Source organism: Rhodnius prolixus, unplaced genomic scaffold, assembly GCF_049639745.1.
Source record: "Rhodnius prolixus isolate KJV_2025 unplaced genomic scaffold, Rpr scaffold_6, whole genome shotgun sequence".
In the NCBI taxonomy this organism is placed as follows: domain Eukaryota; kingdom Metazoa; phylum Arthropoda; class Insecta; order Hemiptera; family Reduviidae; genus Rhodnius; species Rhodnius prolixus.
Window position 1 is genome coordinate 27323454 of NW_027411634.1, and position 21051 is coordinate 27344504.

The following is a 21051-nucleotide window of genomic DNA, read 5'->3' on the forward strand; positions in this document are numbered from 1 at the left end:
TTAATTTTCGGCCAAATAATATTTATGATTGGTAATTTTCTCCATATGTATTGGTAGACCTGTTGTATAATTGCCAGAGATTCCCTTCGTTTCCATTGTTTGTAAAGTCAGAATTGTCAGAATGTTAAATTCTGTAAGGTGGAAGTAAACATTTTTGTTACAGCTTTGGAAGTGTATTGTGAAGATTGTAGTGGACAAGGTGTAAGTATTGTTAGTCCATATTAAACGTTTGGAATTCGTATTCTTAAATCTAGTATTTACAAAAAGTCTGTCTGCTTGCAAAAAGTGTTGGATATTATATTTTCTTTTATGGAAGGAGAGGGGGCACATTTCAACATCACAGTTAAAATGTGCCCTACCGACCTGCAAGTTTGTGACTTTTTTTTTGTTTAATCGCAGAGAAGGGTAAAGTGGTCCGAACCTACCATTAAGAAGCGCAAAAAACCGAATATTTTGTTCAAACTTCCTAAACCCATCACTTCGGGTACAACATCCCGAACTGAGTCATTCTTAATTTTTGAACTAGATTTCAGTGGTTTAAAAGAGAAAGTAATGTAGTAGTCGAGAGAAATAACTGATTAAAGGTAGATTCAGAGTAAAGTAAAATATCATTTCTTTCTATTTTATATTGTGTTCAAAGCTACCCCACCAGTGGGGCAGATATTAACATTTGGCACAACATTTAATTAAAAAAATATAGATATGCATGTAAAGTGCCAACTTTTTATTGATATAGATCTGTTAAGAAGACTTGAAAGTTGTAGAAAACAAAATAAAAAGGTTCAATAATACGATTCTGGGCACTCTGTAACAGAAAATGTAAATTCTGTTCAAATTTGCCCCACTCTCCACCACACTATTTTCACTTTATAGAAATAATTTTGAAATTTTAATCTCAAATTCTCTTAAAACAAACTTTATTTGCAAACAAGGGACAAATATTTTTGTTATTTATAAAGAAAAGGTTATATAAATCGTAAATAAGTGGAAATAAAACAGAATTAAAAAAAAATAATAATAATTCCTTCTATTTATTACAAGAAATGTATTCACCAAAAATAAGATGCAGTAGAATATATATTTATATAAAAGGAAGGGCATATAAACAAATATATATATATAAAAGAAGAAATATGTAGAAGTATTTGTGGAACAGTCTTCTACCACCTTTTATACCAACTACACGCTATATTATTATTTATTTTTTTTATGTTCCCTCGTAACTTCTACTTTTCTATTATTAATACTTTCTTTTTCACGTATACTTTTTTTTTGTACTTTATATCTTATGATTTTTAGTCCACAATAAAATTATTTTATAAAAACTAAAGCTTAAAAAAAATCTTAAAACAAAATAAGAACATTTTTTATTTATTTAAATGTTTTATTGAGAAAATGGTGGTTTTTTAATGTGTATATTATTGTGTGAACGAATTCTCTCTAAAAAAATTAGTCGGTAACTTTTTACTGAGAGAAAATTGGGATTATAGGGCACTTAATGATGGATCCGGATTTCTAGGCGTCACGATAAAATCTATACAACGGTTTTGTGCCTTTATAAGTTTATAAAGGTTACGGGCGGATGAGTTTAAGTGGGTTTAATTTACAGTGTTTTGAACAAAACTCTTTAATGAATGGTTTCTTTATCTCATTAAAAAAAAATTACTTGGACGTCTAATCTAAATTCTGGGATATACCCAAGGGCACAATTTCTTCCTTATTAATTGGAAAAAAGCAAAATTTTTTGCGCGTATATCTTTAACGCTAGAGATAAAAAGCAAGAGTATAAAATTAAATTCAGAGTTCCCCAACGCAAATGTAGTAGAAATACCTTTGAATAAATTTTTAATAATAATAATAACAACAAAAAAAGGTAAATACAAAGTTCTACTTCACACTTGTATAAGTATAATTAATATATTTTCAAGGACAAATGCAAAAATTTACAATTGAGTTTATTGCTATTCAACCAGAATAAAAGATGACATTTTAAACAATAAAACTCTAGCAAAGAAGGATCGATTTTTATAATGAAAACAAAAAAATTATCCCCTGAAAAGACATAAATTATTAATAATAACTTTTTTATTATCCATTCATGAAAATTAAATTTTTTATAAATATTAAACTAATAGAGAAACAATTTTAATTTTATACTTCTATTAGATTTGTATATAATTAATAAACACACACATACACTTTTTTTTACAAATACTTTTGCAACTGTATTAATTACGACTTCCTGGTAATGGAATTATTAATAAAACTGGAAGGGAACCAAGTTTGTAATTAATTTAAACGCTGATTATAAAGTGAACTTCATTAGGACTTCTACAATAAAATATTTACTAACAATATTCGATATTATATTTGTATTCAATGAGTTAATTCAAATAATAAACATAATTATTATCATCAATTCTCTCTAAAGCTTGCTGAGAATAAATTATTAAATTAATTTGCTTACATCTTAAGAAACTTCTTCATAGTAAGTTCAAAATAATCTAATTATATCAATAAAGTTATTATTTTCTATTATTCTTTTATTATTTCTTTCCTACAGATTTTCTAATTAAGTTCTCAGAAATTTCTATTTTGTGATCCCTTGGGTTAGAGAAAGTGATTTTTACAACTTAGTATCAGTTTGTATGTATGTAGCCATCTAAAACCTAATGGTGCAAGAGGTGAAAAATTCTGCATTCCTAATTGATTCACAGGTTTCATTATAATATTTAATATTTAATGGATGGTAAGTCCATGCATTACAGTAAATGGAACTTTAGAGGAATGACCCATCAATAACCGCTCCCCCCCCAAAAAAAAATGCCCTATAGATAGTTTTTCAGAAAGCATGTTTCTAAGAAAAGCTATTGAACATGAAAAAACTGTAAAATCGATTTAGTGAGGTGGTATTTCCGTTTTACCAATTTTCTACAAAAATAGAATTTTTCTTCCACATTTAATCCTAATTAATGTTTAGCCGGAAGTAAGTCCATATATTACAGCGAACTGGCATTCTACCGGACTGGTCCACCCACCCCCTCCCCCAAAAGTGCCCTTAATCAAAGTAATACAGAGAAATGTTTCCTATAAAAGTTATAGAACTATTTGTGAGCTATAATTATAACAAGTTTCAAGGAAATCGGAGAAGCGGTTTTCTTAAAAAAGGTTAAAAAAGTGAAAAATTTATTCAGTAAAGTGGTACTTCCGGTGGAGCTATTTTGACCAAAAATTGTCTGTCACTTCCTCCGGTGGCTCTTGAACGAAATATCAAATTTGAAGTTTCTGCGATTTCCCGTTCCGGAGATATAGTGGATAAACTCACCACAGAACAGAAAATTCAGTAGAAACCTAAGCCATCAAAGACCGATGGGTTAGAGCAGAACAAATTAGTTGGAAAAAGAGCAGATTTCCGGGAAGTACTAGATCTCTAACCCATCGTGCCTTAGCCGTCTTTTTAACATCACTTCTCTTTCTCTTTTATTTCTTACAAGCCGAATGCGATCGGTTTTTGTCGGCAATTTTCGGGCTCAGTTCACCACGATTATTAACTTAATTTCCAATTGAATATTTAACATCTAATATCACATTCATACGTCTTTTTTTTAATTACTTATACGTTCCACTGTTCCATTTTCTTGTCAACTAGAATTTTTACCAAATAGTAGTTGGTTTTCACAAAACATTTTAAGGGAACTAATTACGAAAAAAATCTAATGAGCACGACCTTTCCGTTGGCTAGCTGCTTTACGAAAGGAATGTCGAGATCATTGGGTAGTGTCAGGTTTGTGACGTACGACCATTTGTCGCAATATTTTCGATTGAAATGTGTGTATTGCCCGTGTATTCAATAATAAAATCTCCGGCTGAATCCCAGAATATATATTCAAATATCCTCTGAAACCTGCGACACTTTTTACCCTAATAAAATACAATAAATTCGCAGTAAATAAAATGATAATAAAACTTTAGTTTTAATATTTTTTATCTCTGACTGATAATATTATTTACTGAACAAAAACAATGTGTAAATATTCTCTTTACTACAATTATATTTACAATATAATGATGAAAAATTTCCTTAAGTGTTGTAATTATATGTTCCTTGATCTTTTACTTGGAAAACAGAACAGTATTAACAACGTCATTAAAAGCAGAAAAATGCAATAGCTGACTAAATATCAATATAACCTTTTTATAGAGTTAAGAATACAAAATAAAATTAAGGTAAAAAGAAAACAATATGAATTAGGGATCAGGAGAAAAAAAAGACAAGATAAATAACTATCGTAGTATAAAATTTATACAAATACAAAAAGGAATAACGAGAGATAAGAAAGACTCTGGTAGAATGATTGTAACTTATAAGATAACAAGAGATAAACGAAACATAAAATGATGTGATTACAAAACATGATGCAAGGTGCTTTGTGTTTTCCATTGCAATGACCTTCTTAAGAAATGTAGGTAACGCTGTGTGAATGTTACCTACTTAGCAATTTATTTAACATAAATAATTTATTCATATTCAAATATTTTTTTTTCTTTTTTATTTATTCAAATAAAATTAAAATTGTTTCTAAAATTTTGTTTTTAAATTTTATAAATTGCGCAATTTATCCGTCTACAAAGAGTGAGAGAAAGAAATATCTTGATGCAGTTTTTTTGAAGCATTATCTGCGAATTAAATTAGAAATTCGAAATATAGCAAACGGTTTTTAGTGTAACCTGATCATCACTTAAAGATTCATCATCCAATGAGAAAACTAAATCCACTGAACATGCAGAGAAATCTGAATTGAATAATAGGTAATAATGAAGAGAATATAATCAAGAAATAATACACACAAAAAATACATAAAATAAAATACCACTTTTTTTTTTATAAATACACAAATAAGTTTTCTAGAATTTTTATAATTTTATAAATATTATTAAAAACGAAAAATTAAATGAAAAATAACCTTCAAAAAGGAAGTGCAAGTTAAGTAAGTAAAGTAAGAAAAAAAAAAAATACAAACAAACAAACCGACAAAAACGAATTGTTCAAGGCCAAATTGTTATAGCAAACACAATATTATTGCAAATAATTATGTAATATTGGGTCTACGAGAATGTCTCTCTAGGGTCAAACTATAATGAGGTCAGCTAAATTCCGATTAATTGACTGAATCAAAACACGATTATAATTGTACACAGGAAAAGTAATTATACAACGAACAGGTGAAATATTAAATTTATTAATTATAACAAGTTATTTATTTTATTTTTTCATGATTATTATTTTAATTATAAAATGTTTTATAAAAATCATATCCAAGGTGAATGTTTGTTTGGGAATATTTCAGAGAATGAATTATAAATTGAATTTAGCTAACTTTTATTATTATGTCTGTCTAACTAAGAAAATCTTATAGATCTTGTTTTCTTTTTGTTTAACCGCTATCACTGTCGGATTGGCTCCATTGTTTGTTTTTATTCCATAAAGTTTGTGATTTTTAGTTTAAAGAAGTTTTTATGACACAAATTTTGTTTTGTTTTGTTTTTTTATAGAAACAATAGCAAACGCACATTGTAATTTATTTTCGTATTATTACTATTATTTTTGTTTCTTTGCGTTTAGTTCATTAAAGTGAAGGACGAATTCCAATTATTAAAGCTCATTGTCACTTAGCTGATTCATCGTGTGAATTATAATGAAACAAATAAAGCAGAGAAACATGAAGTCATTTGTAATAATAGCCACCATAACTAAAGATATTTTTATAAATTTTATACCTATCTGGATAGTAATTCTTTGATTTCTTCGGGTGATCATTTTATTAATGTAGGATACACGGTGCGACGCTATACTGCCATTAACCTTCGTTACGGTGAAGCATGTGCATATGATGAAGCATGTGCATATGATGGATAAACAGTTTTCCTTTTTTGTTTTCAAATTAAAAGCGCTTCAACTTCTGAGCTCACTTGCAACCGGGAATTTTTTTTAGAGCGCTATCAATTTCCGGCCAGTAAGATGATAATTACTTTAACGGATTGTAAGCTGTAAGAAGCTTTGGAGCTTCATAGGTGAAAAGAAAACTAAGGGCTAGCAGCTGGATTCGAAACCAGGATCTACCCGTGGGAATTCAATATGCCATCACCTATTGAGCTTAATTTTTTTCCTAAATATACGAAAAATTAAATTTATTTAGATGCTATTTTTCGACTTTGTGTAGCGTTTACCGAAATTTCATCCAATTGTACAGCTAGTAGTTGTGCGCAATTGTGTAGAATATAATTGATTTCTGAGTATTTAAACGTGAGATATTTTACCTCGAAAATGGAGTTACTTTAAAATCCATAAAACTTTACCCAACTACGAGGGTCGTTTGAAAAGTCCGTGCAAAGTCAGAGAGATAGCACCACTGGCGCGTATCGAGGTTATGTTTAGTTAGTAGCATCTCTTGGAAGAACACAAACCAAGTTTCAGCCAGATCGGTCTATTTCTTTGTGTTTGGCATTCCTTTGAATCGAGGAAGTCGAGTGATTTTCAAAAAATGGACGAAAAAGAATTTCGTGTTTTGATTAAACACTACTTTATGAAAGGCAAAACGCCTCAGGAGACTAAAGAGAAGCTTGGTAAGCATTATGGTGACTCTGTACCTTCGATTAGAACAGTTTATAAGTGGTTTCAAAATTTTCAGAGTGGCCATATGGGCACAAGTGACGCTGAACGTTCTGGACGCCCTGTTGAGGTTACTACCCCAGAAATCATTGATAAAATCCATGATATGGTGATGGATGACAGAAGAGTGAAGGTGCGTGAGATTGCTAGTGCTTTGGGCATCTCGAATGAACGGGTACATAATATTTTGCATCAACATTTGGACCATGACAAAGCTATCCGCAAGATAAGTGCCGCGATTGCTCACGCTTGACCAAAAACGAAATCGTGTGAAGTGTTGCAAGGACGGTTTGCAGCTGTTCCAGAAGAATCCGCAGGACTTTAAGCGTCGTTTCGTCACTGTGGATGAAACATGGATACATCACTACACTCCTGAGACCAAAGAACAATCTAAACAATGGGTTACCAAGGGGGAATCTGCGCCAAAAAAGGCGAAGACCGTTCCTTCGGCCGGAAAGATTATGGCGACTGTCTTTTGGGATTCGCAAGGAATAATCCTCATCGACTATCTGGAAAAGGGTAAAACTATTACATGTGCCATATTATTCATCGTTATTGGACCGTTTGAAAACCGAGCTGCAAGAAAAACGCCCACGATTGGCACACAAAAAAGTCCTTTTCCATCACGACAACGCACCAGCTCACACCTCAGCAGTTTTGGTCGCAAAATTAATGGAAATAGGGTTCCAACTCGTTTCACATCCCCCCTATTCTCCAGATTTGGCTCCCTCGGACTACTATTTGTTCCCCAATATGAAGAAGTGGCTGGCGGGAAAAAGATTTTATTCAAACGAGGAGGTGATTGCAGAAACGAATGGCTATTTTTCAGACTTGGACAAATCCTATTATTCGGAAGGGATCAACAAACTAGAGCAGCGTTGGACGAAGTGTATAAGCCTAAAAGGAGACTATGTTGAAAAATAAAAAAGGTTTACCCCAAAAAATTAAGTAGTTTTTATTTTTGCACGGACTTTTCAAACGACCCTCGTATATCTCCTATTCAAATCAAATGCACACAGAATAAAGGAATTTCATTCAATTGTACAGATAGTAGTTGTGTACAATTGTGTAGAATATCATTGATTTCTGAGTATTTGAACGTGAGATATTCGACCTCGAAAATGGAGTTACATTTTAGTGTAATGTACGTTAACTTACTGTATAATCTTGGTAAGTATTAAATATGATGGAAATGTTCGGTATTTTTTTTGGTAAAAAATTGCGTTTAGAATCTAGAGATCACTACCGAGTAAATGTTGTAACAGCTCTCAAGCACTATTAATTTACTAAACAATCTAAATTATGAACTAATTCTCAGATATCTCCACGAATTCTAAACTGCTAGAACTTTAGGAGCTGAAGGTTTAATAACACGCATCACAGCCTTTTTGGTTGAAATAAAAACGATGTATCCTAAAAGAAAACTGGACTTTCAAGATTTGGCTACTCAATATTAGAGCAATATAGGAAAGTAAATTTTAAATTTACAACTTCCGTCACCTAGATAATGTTGCACAAACTGGCTTTCTTTTTTTCCCCCGACAATAATTTATCTATCATCAAAACTAAAAATAACTATCACCCAAACGTGGACTAAATTGACTGTGAGTGATGGAGGGAGTACTTGAACTTGGGCAAGAGGTGAAGGTGAAAGGAACGCTACGTACGCACGGACCAGCTGTGGGTAAGTTGCTAGATGACGTACGAGAACACAAGCAGTTCAGTGGTAAGGTTGCATTGATATCCACCAGAGGTTGTTGTTATCGCTGTGTATACAACATTATGTAACAGGTGGGTAGATAGTGGCAGTAGCACCGTGAGCAGTAAAATTACAAAAAAAAAAACACACAGTAGGTGTTAATCTCAGCCTATTTACCTATTATAGACTCGCAAATGTTTTGTAGTTAATGAATATGGTGGCATCAATATAAATTTAATTTTAAAACCAATATTAAAATTATTAGAAACATTTCTAGTTTAAAATGTGCTGTAAACACACATTTCGTAACAGTTAATAACAAAATTTTAATGATTATAAAAACTGGTTACGCAAATCAAATGACCTTATTTTCTCTTTTTTTTTTTTTTAATAAAATGCACGGATATAATAAAATGTATTTTAGGTCATAAAATAAAAAATAAGGTTACAAAACAAAAATTACCTGCTGTAAAGTGCATTAATCATTTATTGGATGCGATAAATTAGAGGGGAGTTTTCATTCTTATTTATATCATGTTAATTAATTTAATATAAAGTAGGCGTTGACATGTATACTGTTGGAAGTGTTAGAGCAGACGATACAGAAGGCCGTTGCCAGTAAAACTACTGTATTAATTATTATTTTATATTTAAATAATTCTACTTTCTCTTGGCACTTGCTATTCAAGAGGAAACATGGCGATGTCAAATTTTTATCATGTTTCCAATCGTTTAAATAACCATTTTGAGATCCCCCTAAATCCTCCCCAAAAAAGTTTTTTTTTTAATTTAAAAAATTGTTATGTTTAAATGCAGCTTAGTTCAATTCTTGGCCTTGGCCTTGGATTTATAAAAATTATGCGTTTGTTTACAATCGCCTCTGTCCTCGACCTGATCGAAAAGCGTAATAAGTCGTTTATACGTTTTTTTATTTTATTTATTTTTTTCCTCAAATCATTATGAAAAATTGATTTAAAATTGGTATCGCACTACACGTTATATAAACAGCTCATACGAAAAACTTGAAAACGAAACAAACTGCACAAAGTAATTAAACTGTAAAAATCTAAGAATATTCCGTAACAGCAACACGTGAAAATGTCAATGGCGTTTTTAGAATCGATGAAAAAAGAACGAGTTGTTTTCACATTAAATTATCTCGGTAACTTTTATTACATACGTCGTTATCTATTTAATGATATCTCGTTTTTGTAGAAACGTTCCATTTGAGAATTAAATAATGATAACAAAAAAGAGAAATACATAAGAATTAATTATAAAAAGAACAATAATTATTTTGATAAAAAGTTAATTTGTAATTTAAATTATTTGATTAAATTAATGCAACAAAGAAATGAATTGTAATGTAGAATGATTTGTATATTTTATGCATAAAAAACACAAACAATAGCGGCCAACACTAAGTTCCTTAATTGAAGAAATTTAAAAAATTTAAATTTTCGAAAGTATTAATTAAATAAAGTAAAAGTAAATTAAAGTAAAGTAAAAATAAATTAAAGTAAAAATTAAATAAAGTAAAAGTAAATTAAAGTAAAAATAAATTGAAGTAAAAATTAAATAAAGTAAATTAAAGTATTATTTTTCGAAGGAAACTTCAAAAATCTGGAATGAACAGACAGACAGACCTTCTCTTTTACTACTTTTTACAACATCATTAAAAATTAAAATCTTAGCTGGAACTTAGTCCATCCCAAATTGTCTAAAATCTAAATTACTTAATGATATGAGGAAAAAGAACAAAAAACATCTTCGATCAGGTCGATCGGTCGAAAAACGATTAAACTATTACAGAGAAGTATAATTTTTAATAAATTCAAGGCCAAGACCGAGAATAAAAACCAAGCTGCACGCAATAATATACCACAACAATTTGGTAGGGCCGTAACTGTCTTAAAAAAAAAAATTCAATGTTCACAAAAATGAATATTTTACAGGCACAAATTAACTTTAATTATACTTAAATATTTTAGGGAATTGATTTAGTGATTTAAATATAGCAGAACTTTATCGATCGCTGGGAGAAATAATACGCGGCAGAATTTTGATTTTTGTTTTCTCTTTAAATGAAATAACCACAACAAACTTGTCAACAACTGTGAAATAAACAGAAACATATAACAATGTTGCATGATCTGCGTTTCTTTAAAAAAAAATAAAAAATAACTATAACAACAATAATAAAATTGTATTAATGAATACGTAATAATTTTGTTGGTAAGGGCTTTAATAGGCTCCTATTAATTCTGTTCTCCTGTTTATAAATATTTCCAAAGGAGTACACAAAATCCATAGTTGGACTACAGGAATAATCAATGAGTTACAAATGCTCAGACAGATATCAGAAGTATTTTTTATAACAAAAATTTTAATCGTAAACTTGTAAACTTTAAATAAATTATAAGTTACATTAATTCTATAAGTTTTCAAGCGATATGATTTTTAGAACATTCTGATAGTTTTCAGATTACTTTATGATTAATTTAATGATATGGTATTAATTTTATTAATCACAGTTAATATATTTTCACGTACTGTCCAACTTCACGATTACTGTAAATTATATTATGATTATAATTTTAGAAAAGAAATATGCTGACTAAAAGTATATATTTTTGGAACTGGTAATAAACTCTATACAATGTATATTACCAGAGAAAAGACTATTCCTACTCATTTTAAAGGTAGACCAAGTGGGGAGAGGCAGTGCTGGAATTGTAAACTGAATTTTATCTGAAGTCTGTTTATAAACTTAATTTATACGCAGATACAAACATATTTTCATTCCGTAAACAATATTTTTATTTAAAAATGTTAGCTTACAAAACAGGAACTCTGTCAGTCTCATATTTAAACTTATTTATTTTTTATTGCACCAATTCTAAATACCTATCTAATTATTTAGTAAAAAAAAAAAAAAAATGTTTTTGACATAATTCTTACTTTGTAAACAAAGCTGTTTTATTTTTTTAACATTCACACAACGCTCTTTAATAATGCAATTATATCAATTAAGGTTGGAAAGGACGATTCGAGGGTTTTAACAGAACATAATACTATTAATATGGGTTTAATATTAATAAAATATGGCTTTAATCGAAATAAGCACTATTAACAATCTGTGACTGTAAGAAACAAATTTATTTAATATATCTCCATAAAAATGGGGTCATTGGAATTCGATTAATTCTAGGGAATAACAAAATTTAATACGGAGAATAATAAAACTTAATAGGAAGAATAATAAAAGTTTTACAAACTTTTTCAACCTCTTAATATTTTCTGTTTTTGGAATGTTTGGTTACACACGACCATAGAGCATTTTTTTTTTTAACTTTTCCTGACAAAGAGGTATCCAAAATGGATATTTCTGATGAAAACTCAAAATTTAAAATTCAATATATACTCAAAAGTATTTTAAGATAAAGCGTATTAATTAATAATAAAGTTAATTAAATATTTCTCCAAATTATATTTCTTTGGATACTCTTTGAATTTAATTATTTCCCAGAATTATTGTGAAATTTAAATTATACAATGAATTTCAAAGAGAATGTGTTTATAACTAGATACTAGTTTGTTAATTATACTAAACTGATAGATACACACACGCGCGCGCACAACAAAGTGACACACGCATGCGCCCTACTAATACATAATGTCTAGTTAACTATACAAGTCCTGTAACTGACATTTTCATACACTAATTTAGCGTTAATCACAAATACAGTCACAAAATATGGGCTAAAATTATCTAAAATTAACATTATTTCTGTAAACTAAATAATTATTATTTCTTTTTAAATTTTTATGAAACAAAAGAGATAAGATTACTTTGCGTAATGAAAGCGATTACTTTATTCTCTTGAAAAGTATCTTAAGATAAAGTAACATTTAAGATAAAGAAATGTTTTGTTCAGAATATTTTTCTTTTTTTCTAACTTTCCCTTAATAAAAATCCTTTAACCGTTAGTAACATTTTGATATTTTTATTTATGACACATTTTCTCTAACATGGCTTCAATGATTAGTTCGCAATTTGGCCGCACACAGTGATATGTTACTTTTATTTGAATAATTTTTACCTAGAAAATTGTATTTACCTAGAAAATGTTCTTATCGTGAAAAAATTCAATCAATTCAACAAGTGAATTCGAAATCAGGTATAAAAGAGTTGCTGCCACGCCTACAATTATGTTACATCGGAAGACAAAAACTTTTCCTGTCGCCACCGAAAATTAGCTTTTATTTCGGCGCCGATCCAGGTGTTCTTATGATGACTCAACATGATCCCGGTTAATCCGAATCCCGGTTAACCGAGGGCCGGTTAATCGAGGTTGCACTGTACTTCATTAAGACAAACACGTGGCCTCCGCACTTCAATCGTCTTGTATGATTTCCTGGTATTGCAGTAAGTTGGGAAACTAGAGAATTAGAATGTGATAAAATTAAAGCATGGAATTTAACAAAATGGAATCTTATAGCTTCAGAAACATAAGGAACAAGGAGATCTCGGATGCAAGATGGTGTAAAGAGTATCAGGGATTTGATGCAGAACATTTTTTAATGAAAGGATTTCATTCTGTAGATACTGGAAACTAAGGCTGGGCCCCAATTTAACACTTAAAACATTTTTCCCTCCAAATCCAAAGTTCCTGGAGGCCTATTGGAAAAGGTAACGGGTCCTAACCTAACATTGTTCAATACTGAATCAGCAAATCATTTTGCCGAAATCAGGGAGACCTCAACACTGTGTTGTGAGAGTTAAATTGATTTATAATTAAATAGAATTCAGTGGAAAACGCATTTAATTTTCGAATTAATGGGAAATTAAATTTCAAGTGGGCAAAGCGATTTCCTCCGAGCAACGTGACCGACCATTTGCAAAATAAATGAACCCATACAACAACAACAACAACAACAAAAAATCAGTTGTTAAAACAGATTTGAAATTAAACTGTACATAAAAGATGAAAAAAACCTAATTTTCTTTTCGTTCCACTAAAGTATTAAAGAAGTTAAAATATTGAATAAATTGCAAAGTACAAGAGAGCATAAACAAAATTATATTAAAGTAAAGGAATTTAGTGGAGCGCGCACAGTAAAGTGAGGGAATATATGAATATAGAATTAAAATGATATTGATCCCTCCACTAAATGCGAACCAAACTAAATGAGATTGGATAGTAGCTATATAATGGATAATGTTTACAAAGATAAATATTTCTTTCATAAAGTTTTGATATTATCTACACATTTTCGGGTATTTCATGATTATAATTCCTGTTATTACCACCTCTTTTTACCATGTTATTTCCATAATTATTAATTTAAATCCTAATGCACTTACAGCAAAATTTTATCTTTAAAATTATATAAATAGGGAAATCATAAATTATCATTTATAAATTCATTTTAATTCTCTCATTAAGGTTTTTAGTTTAAAAAGCGATAATTGTTGAAGGATTTCGAGATCGATATGTTACTTAATTTAAATATTAAGTTTAAACTTCCGCCGATTTTAAGATATTCCGTAAAACTAGAAACTCACACCCTCAAACTAAAATTCAGTTAAGCAGCGCCAAGAGAACATAAACTAAATCAAACTGGAATATTAAAAAGGTTTTCTACACGGAGATCTTGGGTTCGAATCCAGCTGCCGGCTTCTAAGTTTTTTTTGTTTTGTTTTTTCTTCCATAGGAGCTTTTTACAGCTCTGCCTGATGGGACGGACAGTGTTGTCTGTAACAGGAGAACAGAATCCAGAGGCCGACAAATAGGGCACCGAACAAACTACTGGTGACCCCAATGACCTTAGATCTTGATGCTTCTTAAAATTCAAAGCAATAAATTTCTTGTGTGTCGGAGAAGTGAATGGTGTTGTAATGTTTTAAATGGTTTCCTCCTCCCGCCCTCAATCTCTCCCAAATGTGGGTGAACTCAAAAATGCCACAATTAAAAAATAAAAAATGAGATAGAAAAAAAAACGAATATTTCATACAGGCAGTTCGTCAAGTTTACAAGAGATTTGTGACTTGCTATAGTTAAATCAGATATACCTTTTTAAAAATTTAACATCTTTCAAAGTAAAGTTTAAGTAAAGATACCTAATTGGTAGTTGGACGATAAGCTCCGCCTGAAAAAATATGCGATTACTTTATTTTACTTCCTTTTACTTTCCTTTCCTTTATTTTCTTTCCTTTACTCACTTTCCTTTCCTTTCCTTTACTTTATTTTCTTTCCTTTACTTTTCTTTCCTTAACTTGACTTCCCTTTACTTTACTTTACTTTCCTTTCCTTTATTTTCTTTCCTTTACTTTATTTTCTTTCCTTTACTTTATTTTCTTTCCTTTACTTTATTTTCTTTCCTTTACTTTATTTTCTTTCCTTTACTTACTTCCCTTTACTTTACTTTCCTTTACTTCACTTTACTTTCCTTTACTTGACTTCCCTTTACTTTACTTTTCTTTCCTTTATAGGCGCCACAGCATTCCAGGAATTCGACGAATACCGTTTTTGCCTGGTCCCCTAGTGATGGAGGTTTCTATCGGGCAGAATGCATGCATAGGTGATAATTTGTCGACAAGAGATCTGAGAGAGATAGAACTACCATCTGAAATTCATTCAATTTATGGACGGTGTTCCACGGAAATATATGGACTTCGAGATTTCATGCAAATAGAACCCGGACGGATACTTTCTATTGACCAACGACGGATGATGGTGAAATTTCCAGCAATGTTTGTCGATTTATTGGCCATTCTTTGTTTTTCATCGATGATTTCACAAAATGGTTAGATAAAATCAGGTGATGACAACATAAATATGGTCTATTTTTATGGATTTTTGACCTTTTAGAAAGTTTTGAGGGGGGGTCTCAACCCTGAACTGACGTAACAGGGATCTATTTTCCATCACAGATATGGGTCATTCTTGATCGGCACTTACAGTGATTGAACAGAGCTTTAAAATGGGACAACTTTTGGCCATTCAATCAAATCATGAAGAACAAACCGAGTTGGCTTCGTTTTTATGGTCTTAAAAACATTATCTGGGATTACCTTAGGTCAACTGATACGTTGACTGAGTGTGGTAATAAGAAGGTAAATTTATCTATTTAAATAACACAAAAATAAAATAAATATATAAATGAAAACTTACAGTATGTACGGTATGGTCACAATTAAAGCAGAATTGACTCACCTGAAACAGACATAAATAACTTTAAAAATCACTCAATAGAATAGATCTAATTCTCCCCTTCCTAAAACCTCTCTCGCATTATGCAGTTACGAGGAAAAATGCACCAAATAATGCAATAATCCTGCAAGTAGTATTTAGACAAATTTAAAGAAAATTTGTAGAAAAATTGTAAACCTAATCGAGTGAACATTTCGACGGACACCATTTAAATCCTCACCCATCACATTTACTTATTTTATAAATTTATTTTTTGGATAATAAACGATTAAATAAATACATAAAATATGTAATTTACGAGTAATTTCTAAATAAATTGGGGCAGGTGTTGGTCTAGTGGTCAAGAGTGTGGCTTTGTGTGTGGAAGATCAACGGTTCGAATCCCGCGTATGGGCTACTTTTTATTTGTTATAAAAAAATTGTTTGTAGTAAACTTTGAGCTTCCGCCTCCGTCCACGACACCTAATTGGTAGTTGGACGTTGAGTCCCGCCAGAAAAAATAGATAAACCTGAAAAAAATTTCTTTACTTCTAAATAAATTAAAATCTGTCCTTTAACATCTGTGTTTATTAAAACATACTGTGGAGAAATATCTGAAGAAGTTTTGAACAACAATGGAAAATATCTCTTATCTAGTTAAAAAGTTTTGTTTTTAAAACTAACTCTCGATTACTTTGCTCGAGAATTGAGTGGCCATTATGTATACAGAATAAAATTTAATGTATACTTTTCATTTTATTATTTTTAAACTGCAGTAATATAATGTTATCTCATTGGCTCTTGAGGACGTCAGCTACATAAATATTACTAGAGAGGATGAGGTAGGTGTTGACTATATATTGTATATATAAAAGTTACTCAGGAGTTACTAGCTCTCTCACAAGCACCTTATTTGTAAAATTGTTATATACGTACTTTTTGAACTTTGTAAACATTGTGGCCCTAAAGTAAACATGGATACAAAACTATAAAAATATATTTATCTCTTAAATATTGTTTATTTTTTCAATTTTTAAAAAGAAATATAACGACTGAGTCAACTTCTTTAATATATTCTCTCTAGAAACAATAAATTTATATACAAACAAAAAGCCATTTACCAAAACATTATCGACCAAATTAACTATACACTCTTTAAAGTCACAGACTTAGCTGAGGCAAACCTCATCAAAAACCATAGTTATTAAAAAAACAAAAAACAAACCATGTAATTACGAACATATAAACATATTCTCTAATATTTTAAGATTTGACCAATTTAAGAATAATTTTTCGAGTTATAAAAACCATATGTTCATCAATATTTAATTTAACGGTTAATAAAAAGTAAATATGGCGCCAAATATGGCCGAGCGGGTAAAAAACGAGACCCGCAAAGTTAAGTAAATATTGTTGCAGAACTTGGAGTTCTATTCCAGGCCTAGGCCTTGGATTTTATTTAATGTTTAAATTAGTTAAGCGTGGAATTTAGTTTTTTTTAAAAAAAACCCACAGTGTGCGGAATTAAAATCAGACAATGACGTTTATACACAACGTCATAATAGTCACTGCAAGCGACTTTTTCTGCAATCTCTGGGGGGGCTTGAGATTACCAGAGCATTCTGTGCTCTTTCAAAAATCTTGCACCGCTTCACGTTATGCTCCAGTTAACTAGAGACGCAAGAGCTTTTACGAGGGTCGTTTGAAAAGTCCGTGCAAAAATAAAAACTACTTAATTTTTGGGGGTAAACCTTTTTTATTTTTCAACATAGTCTCCTTTTAGGCTTATATACTTCGTCCAACGCTGCTCTAGTTTGTTGATCCCTTCCGAATAATAGGATTTGTCCAAGTCTGAAAAATAGCCATTCGTTTCTGCAATCACTTCCTCGTTTGAATAAAATCTTTTTCTCGCCAGCCATTTCTTCAAATTGGGGAACAAATAGTAGTCCGAGGGAGCCAAGTCTGGAAAATAGGGGGGATGTGAAACGAATTGGAACCCTATTTCCATTAATTTTGCGACTACAACTGCTGAGGTGTGAGCTGGTGCGTTGTCGTGATGGAAAAGGACTTTTTGTGGGCCAATCGTGGGCGTTTTTCTTGCAGCTCGGTTTTCAAACGGTCCAATAACGATGAATAATATGCACCTGTAATAGTTTTACCCTTTTCCAGATAGTCGATGAGGATTATTCCTTGCGAATCCCAAAAGACAGTCGCCACAATCTTTCCGGCCGAGGGAACGGTCTTCGCCTTTTTTGGCGCAGATTCCCCCTTGGTAACCCATTGTTTAGATTGTTCTTTGGTCTCAGGAGTGTAGTGATGTATCCATGTTTCATTCACAGTGACGAAACGACGCTTAAAGTCCTGCGGATTCTTCTGGAACAGCTGCAAACCGTCCTTGCAACACTTCACACGATTTCGTTTTTGGTCAAGCGTGAGCAATCGCGGCACCCATCTTGCGGATAGCTTTGTCGTGTCCAAATGTTGATGCAAAATATTATGTACCCGTTCATTCGAGATGCCCACAGTACTAGCAATCTCACGCACCTTCACTCTTCTGCCATCCATTACCATATCATGGATTTTATCAATGATTTCTGGAGTAGTAACCTCAACAGGGCGTCCAGAACGTTCAGCGTCACTTGTGCCCATATGGCCACTCCGAAAATTTTGAAACCACTTATAAACTGTTCTAATCGAAGGTGCAGAGTCACCATAATGTTTATCAAGCTTCTCGTTAGTCTCCTGAGGCGTTTTGCCTTTCATAAAGTAGTGATTAATCAACACACGAAATTCTTTTTCGTCCATTTTTTGAAAATCACTCGACTTCCTCGATTCAAACGAATGCTAAACACAAAGAAATAGACCGATCTGGCTGAAACTTGGTTTGTGTTCTTCCAAGAGATGCTACTAACTAAACATAACCTCGATACGCGCCAGTAGTGCTATCTCTCTGACTTTCCACGGACTTTTCAAACGACCCTCGTACAAGGAAGAAAAGAGCTTTGAATTCTGTACAAAATGAAATCATGCTGGTACTGAGGTCCTGAATCTCTATCTAAGGTAAAAACGGGGCATTGCACAAGGGTTGAGAGCTTCTATTTGTGTCCGTAATACCCCAATCTCTAATGAGGAGACCAAACATGTACCAACCACTTATCATTTGGCTGAACTCCCACCTCCGTATAAAATACTTGGCAGTTCTATTGGTAAGATAAAGGGAAACATCCCACCAAAATAATATTCTTATTGTATTTTATTAAAATTTCGAGTTTTTTTTTTATAGTTAATGGCAATTTTATATTTTTCACGACGAGTATACAGGTCGAACACACCGTAATAGAGATTTGGTTTGACTTGTATACACGTCAAACACACTTAACTGGTTAATATGAGAACTTTGCAGTAAATTATGTTTGATAGTCACATCCCGTCCAAGAAACTTAAATTTAGTAGTAAGGATACAAACCCCTTTTGAAAACAGGCATAAAAAGTGAATATGTTTCAAAAAACTTTTGTTTGAAAATTGAAACGTTGACAATTAAAGTAAAATAACGTATACGGGTTCATTTGAATACAATTTAAAAAAAAAAAAAAATTGGTACAGTAAACCTCTTGGATGCGATATCTAAGGAACTTAAGGAATAGAAGGTGCCTAATATTCAAGTAATAATAACTATCAAACAAAATTTAAGTCTTTTAATTAAATTTAGTTATTAGAACGAATCAAATTACTGATTAATTTTTTGTAAATAAAATTACAGTCAACGTTTTATTGCAATTTAAAACTAAGCAAATCAACTATTTATAAATCGTATTACATGCAATAAGACTGTTAGACTATAGTCTTGTATAAAACCAGCATTGATTAAATATTATAGAATGCATTCTAGTAATAGTGGTTATGGGATATGTCACACCGCAGGAGGGAGCCTGCACACAGAACCGGTTTGGAAAAATCAATGGATATTCCCCCTACCTTGTTTTATTTTTATTTCTATTTCACAAATGAGAAGTAAATTCTTCAATAAAAATACTTTAGTAAATTTAGTTTTAATAAAATTGGTGGAAATTGATTAGGAAAATTGTTTTGAAAACAAAATACTAAGATCGATAATAAAATTGATGGAAATTGATTAGGAAAATTGTTTTGAAAACAAAATACTAAGATCGATAATAAAATTGGTGGAAATTGATTAGGAAAATTGTTTTGAAAACAAAATACTAAGATCGATAATAAAATTGAATAAAATACATTCTATTAATTTATTCTACGAAAATTCCAACAATAAAAATTTTTCCTTAACGAGTTTCAAGGAAAATGATTACAAATCTGCACAGAAAAGTGGCAATTACAGTTTTATAACTTCCTTAAAGTTAGAATTTTACTTAAATATTAAAACTCGTTTTAGGTAATGACGTCATACATTCTGCTTAAACGAAACTAGAAAGAAGTTTCAACACCCCCCAACCCCACCAACAGAACTAACTTAATTAGCATTTTAATGTTTAGAATTAAAATTGACGATCTAGGTGGCTGCAATAAACAAAAAAGTTATAAATAAAAATTAAAAAAAAAAATCATTAGAACTCTTTCCGAGAAAAACAAGATAAACTAAAAGAATTTTATGAATAACGTGGCCTTTCCGGTTTCTTTTAAAAAAGAAACTAAAAAAAAACAGTTGCCATTGAAACAAAAGAAGCAAAAAAAAAAAGAATTAAAACAATATTTAGCCCAAATTAATTAAGTCTTGAGCCCCCCCACTCCAAAAAAAAAGATAATTAAAAAAAGAGGAAGTCTTAAAATTTATCAGGGACACAATAAACATGCGTGCTACGTCTCATAAAATCAAAGCTATTAACCCAGCACTGCCAACCTAATCACAATTTTCAATTGTTTTCATTAGGACCACATTCTAAAAAAAAGAACCTTTTTTCCGTCGTAACAACTTAAGAAATTACCTTCCGATAAATACTTAACGAGGAAACAATTTCATTCGTCTTTAAAAGTAAAAATTCCAAATAATTTTTTAAGGAACAATAGAGCTTATAAATTGATGGGGACGCCTATAATGAATCTGACCTCATTAATTATTGTATTTAAAAATAAATTTTTATATTACAAAAAAAAAAGATAATAGAAATTACTAAAAATAATGAATATTTTCTGTCATTATAAATGAAATCATTATTATCATTCTCTAGATACTGATAAGAAGTATTACTACGTTTGATAGCAAGTATCAAAACGAAAAAAAAAAAGAATGAGATAAGCATACCAGCGCCTTTTAAAATATTTTTGTAACTTAACATGAAACAAAATTAAAAATAAAAATATATATATTTTTTATTACACATAAATAAAAAAATAATATAACGATATAAGGTGAAAGCAATTATGAAGACGCGTACAGGAAACTTCAAGGTTTTTTTAAACATTTTCAAAACTACTAATAACATTTCCAAGGTGATACATGTTAAATATATAT

At 30.8% G+C, this 21051-nt stretch overlaps 1 protein-coding gene across 4 annotated transcripts in view; it reads right to left on the reverse strand.

Moving 5' to 3' along the window:
* Positions 1-21051, reverse strand: part of LOC141460113 (AT-rich interactive domain-containing protein 5B-like) — a 207283-nt gene that overhangs the window by 171131 nt on the left and 15101 nt on the right. Inside the window, exon 2 of one of the 4 annotated variants that reach the window (XM_074139786.1) lies at positions 15548-15589. The exons of 2 other annotated variants lie outside the window; for them this stretch is intronic. In XM_074139786.1, the coding sequence (XP_073995887.1) occupies positions 15548-15589 (42 nt within the window). Of the gene's footprint in view, positions 1-15547; positions 15590-16686; positions 16824-21051 lie in introns of those variants that run through there. One more of the 4 variants, XM_074139792.1, reaches the window with a different exon arrangement.